At 33.7% G+C, this 5,005-nt stretch overlaps 1 protein-coding gene across 1 annotated transcript; it reads right to left on the bottom strand.

Annotated features, from left to right (window-relative positions):
• Positions 1 to 2,476: 2,476 nt before the first annotated feature.
• Positions 2,477 to 4,612, bottom strand: LOC110749825 (uncharacterized). The gene is made up of 5 exons (XM_088245527.1): positions 4,418 to 4,612; positions 4,259 to 4,303; positions 3,167 to 3,347; positions 2,942 to 3,031; positions 2,477 to 2,859 (listed from the first exon to the last, which is right to left on the bottom strand). The coding sequence occupies exons 1-5, from the start codon at positions 4,505 to 4,507 to the stop codon at positions 2,708 to 2,710; spliced, it is 558 nt and encodes a 185-aa protein (XP_088101653.1). The 5' UTR covers positions 4,508 to 4,612; the 3' UTR covers positions 2,477 to 2,707.
• Positions 4,613 to 5,005: the final 393 nt, after the last annotated feature.

The raw sequence follows: 5,005 nt of genomic DNA, 5'->3' as shown, positions 1-5,005 counted from the left end.
TAGGTCATTACCTGAGTCTCGTCCCCTTTTCATTTTTCACTTTTCCAAAGTTATTATCCGTATAAAGAATTTACCATTTTCATGTTTAATAGACATATTTTTTTTATAAAATTTTCAATAATACACACAAAATTCACGTATTATACACATAATTTTCACATATTATTGAATACAAATAATATATTATATTAAAAAATTATATAGTGAATTTTATATTTTTAAAAAATAGTATAGCCACGCGGCTATAATTATTTGGACTCGTGGCACCTAATCACAAGGCGGGTCCTCTCTTTTTTAACATAAATAGTATAGCCGGGCGGCTATACTTAGTTTGACACGTGGGCACCTAACCACTGGGGTCCCCTCCTTTTTTGTTTACAAATCGTATAGCCGCGAGGCTATACTCAGTTGTTTTATTTTTGTTTTTGGTATCAATTGTATAGCCGTGCGGCTATACTCTGTTTTTCAGATTTTTTTTTCCTAATTTTTTTTTATATATAAAAAGTAGTATAGTCGATCCGTTCTACTCTTTATATATATGTACTGGAATCCTTTTTTTCTTTTAAATTTTTTTTCCCCGATTTTTGTTTATCAATAAGATAAAGTATTATCTATTACTATTAGGTCATTACCTGAGTCTCGTCCCCTTTTCATTTTTCACTTTTCCAAAGTTATTATCCGTATAAAGAATTTACCATTTTCATGTTTAATAGACATATTTTTTTTATAAAATTTTCAATAATACACACAAAATTCACGTATTATACACATAATTTTCACATATTATTGAATACAAATAATATATATTTAAAAAATTAATATATTATATTAAAAAATTATATAGTGATCGAACTTTTCAGTTGTAACTTGCCAAAATTGTTAATGATTACTAAACAATTTATTATGCAACTAAGTTTTACTAGTTTGTAGAGTTGAAATAGCAATTTATTACTATAAGTTTATGTGTTTGTTTATAGATTCAACGAAACTTAGACTAAATGGGCATTCAAATTTAGTACTTCTTTCAATATTCAGAGGAGAAATACCATTAAATCTTGAGCTAGTTAAAGGCATGACCTTTAGTATTCAAGCTAGTTAAAGGCATAACCTATGGGCTCATTTGGTACGTTGGACTATATCGACTAATTTATGTTGGATAGTATTAATATGTTTCGGAGAGTATTGACTGTTTATCCATAATATTATAAGGCGTTTGGTGTTGTTCCGGATAAATAGTCTGACTAAGTTATACTGTGTTTCGCCCCACATTCCAATCATTCAATTTACTAGGGAGTGGCTGGTGGCTAATCACTCCAGGAATTCTAAGGCTTCCAAACAAATTCTTAAGTTACATTGGTCTCCTCTCCTCCTTGCGCTGGTTGTTTTAAAATTAATGTGGATGACAGTTGTATGGGTGAGATGGGATCTATTAGTGCTGGAGGCATCATAAGGGACTCTACGGGTGGATGGATTAGGGGCTTTGTTACAAATTTGGGGTGTGGTAAAATCCTTGAAGCTGAATTATGGGGTGTTTTAAGAGGTTTACTCCTTACGTGGAACGAAGGTATTCGTAGAATTAAAGTAGAGTGTGACTCTTTTTCTACTGTCTCTTTAATTAATGGAGAGACTAGGCCTAGTCACCCTCTCTCTAGCCTCATCCATAGTTGCAAAGACATGCTCTTGCTTGACTAGGAGTGTTCCATTTCTCATATTTATAGAGAACAAAACATTGTTGCTGATCATATGACACATATGGGTCAAAGTTCCAATTTGGGTTATCATGTTGTTGATCTTCCCCCTCCTTCTATTGTAAGCCTCTTGGCAAATGACTATGTTAGGATGACCACTGCTAGGCTTGTCCCAGTGTAGTTTTCTTTTTGGTTTTTTTCTTCGGCTTTGGCCCTCCTTGTAACAGAAAAAAAAAATAAAGATAACATCATATCAGACTATTTTTATTTAAAATTCTTTGATAATTTAATGAAAATTTAAATTCATAGGGAAATGGAGTAATTTAGTTGGAAGTTAAAAGGGCTTTTAATTTACGTATTATACACATAATTTTCAAGAGTCTAACCAATGGAGAAGATAGCAGAGAAGAGTGAAGAGAATAACCAGTGGAGAAGATAGCAAAGAAGAACCCTATGGAGAAGAAGATGAAAATGGAATTTTTCACGTGAACGTGTGTGTTCTTTTTCCCTAATTGTATAATTAAGCGTGTATTATCTAAACTAGGATGTGTGGGTTGCATTAGTTAGTCATGTAAGAAGAGTATTAAAATAATTTAATATCGTATACTATTATTAAAATAATGCTTTGTTTTACTTGATAATTTTTTTTATTTTAAAAGGATTGTTGATACCATGGAAACCCCATAATTATTTGTAAAATATTAATAAGATAATCTCCTAGCTATACTTGTTTCTACTTCGTTTATTGTTGGATTTCTTACAACCATACTAGTTATCTACTCCTGAAATCGGACCTTGTAGAGTTGCAATATCAATTTAAAGTGTACACATTATACATATAAACCATTAAAATATATATCAAAGCACTTGTACAAAACGGAACATCGAGCTGATATTATTTAAAGCTACATAACATGATCAAGATTATTTAAAGCACATCAATCATATAGCCAGGAGAGATTAGCCTTTTATGACGAGTTTCTCTTGTATACATGTATAATTGTTCCACACATTCTCCGCTAGTATGTCCATTCCTTGGGAAGAAATAACTCCGGGGAAGAATTTGGATTTTGAGAAATAATGTAGCATTGAGTCGATGGAACATCTTTATTTCCACTTTTATTATGAGCCGAAATACAATCACCGTCTTTTCGTTTATGATCCTTAACATCTGAAAGAAACCCTAATTTCTTAGCAATAAATTCATTTATTAAAAATATACATAGTTCAAATTAAGAGAGCATGAAATTAACCTTGTCGGGGTGAAATTTGGAGGCCTAGGGCATGAACATTGAGGTTGAGAGCTTGAACCACACGGGAGGGCAGAAGAACAGGAGCACAAGCTGCATGCAACAATTAATATATAAGTATTTCAATAGAAAATTGAAAGCACATATATATATATATATATATATATATATATATATATATATATATATATATATATATAGTATTTTAATCGAAACAAACTTGCGAACCTGGGTTTTTAGTTTTGTGGGAGTTGGAGCCTGCTCTTTGAGGAAGAAAAACGCCAGTGCCACATGATCTTTGGCTAGAAGAATCCAGGAATATAGCTTGCATTCCAGGCCCTCCAGATGACCAATTCACATTGGCTTTTGGTCTATGATTATGAGGTCTAATTGAGCTAGGTTTTGAGTTCTGCAATTGGTGACAATGACACATTTTAGTCAAAGAAACACTAAGATAACTTAATTTGTTTTAAATTTTAATTCCAATGTGTTTGTTTATTTTAAAGTCGACATTACTTAATCCCTAAGCCAGGTATGGGGAATTTTCGAAGAAAACATGGTAGCTCCCCTCCCCACATCACAACTCTAAATTAATTACTCCCCCAAAACACGCCTCCAACTATATATATTTTTCTTTTCTTAAGAACCAAGTATGCCTTAAATGTATTGGGAAGGGTTTATAACTAAATTCATCAATCATTTCTTCAATAAGATTTCCATTACCAAAATTTAGAAGAAAAAAACTCCCCCATATATATTTTCTACTACCCCTTCAAGCTTTCTTCCCTGTTTACAATGACGTCTGCACGGTAACATCCGGACATACGCATAGGAGAATTTCTATATATAAGTTATTATTCTCTCATTTAGACAGTCTGCATATGAGAATTTATGTGTATATATATATACACACACAAATGAAGGCAGCCATATTTTATTGTTTATCAGTGAATTAACAACGAAAATGACCAATACCTATATATTACTCTCCTGAAATGGTTAGGTAGATCTAGACCAATTATGTATAACCTAATCCTGGCTGTTGAGTAAGTACGTAGTGTCATGAGTGGGTTTGTAATTCTGATAAATTAAAAAGAGTAGGTTTGTTGTTGGTCCTTTGACAAAAAATAAAAATCTATCTATTGATCCTATCTACTATTTCCCAAAACCATGTCAAAAGTGTCGCGGTAGTAAAAACCAGAATCTCCAAAATCCCAGCGTCAAAATTTCCATCTTCGTCTCCACCATTTTCACAGACATTGTTGCAGAACAAAAAAACCACAAAAACAAAAACAGAAACAAAAGAGAGAAAGTACGTACCAAATGATGATGCTGGTGGTGCTGCACTTGAAGCCTCGAGTATGCCTTCAAATTAAGAAATCAAACACAAATAATACAAACTCAATAAATTTTGGAGTGAGCCAAAACAAAAATATAAAGATGGAAGAATTTAGAATATGTATATGTGTATATATCAACCTTTGTGTCGCATATTGCTTCGTCCAGAACTTGTGACGGCCGCCACAACATTCCTTCTTCAAAACCAACCTCTCCTTCCATCGCAGCCATGGAAAAATATACACAGAGACACAGATAGAGATTAGAGAGAGAGGATTTTATTTCACTTGAGAGAGAGAGAGAGAGAGAGAGAGAGGGTGGGGGGGGGGGGGGGGGGGGGGGTTGCGAGTTGTGATTGTGAGCTCCAACTTCCAACCTGCAACGCAACTAAATACTCACTCCCTCTCTCAGAACATAACCAAATTAAGAGAGAGAAAATCCTATAATTCATAGCCCAAGTCTCATGTGTGAGAAAACTAAATTAACTCTCTCTCTCTCTCTCTCTCTCTCTCCAAAAGCGCGTGTAAATATGTTTTCTTTTTAGACTTTTCACGAGACGTCGTCGTTTGGGGTCGCGTCTTTGTTAAATCCTCAACTGCGAGACTATGCCAGCGCAGTTCTTAACAAATTCAAATTTATTAATTGACCCTAGTTTACGACTAGAATTACGCACAAAACCAAGATGCGGTTTGCCGGTTCTATGTGGGTTGGATTTTCCTTAATGACCAC

The sequence above is a fragment of the Prunus avium genome, chromosome 8, assembly GCF_965620075.1.
Source record: "Prunus avium chromosome 8, drPruAviu1.hap1.1, whole genome shotgun sequence".
NCBI lineage: Eukaryota > Viridiplantae > Streptophyta > Magnoliopsida > Rosales > Rosaceae > Prunus > Prunus avium.
The sequence above is the reverse complement of the archived record's forward strand: the minus strand, read 5'-3'. Positions and strand labels throughout refer to the sequence as shown.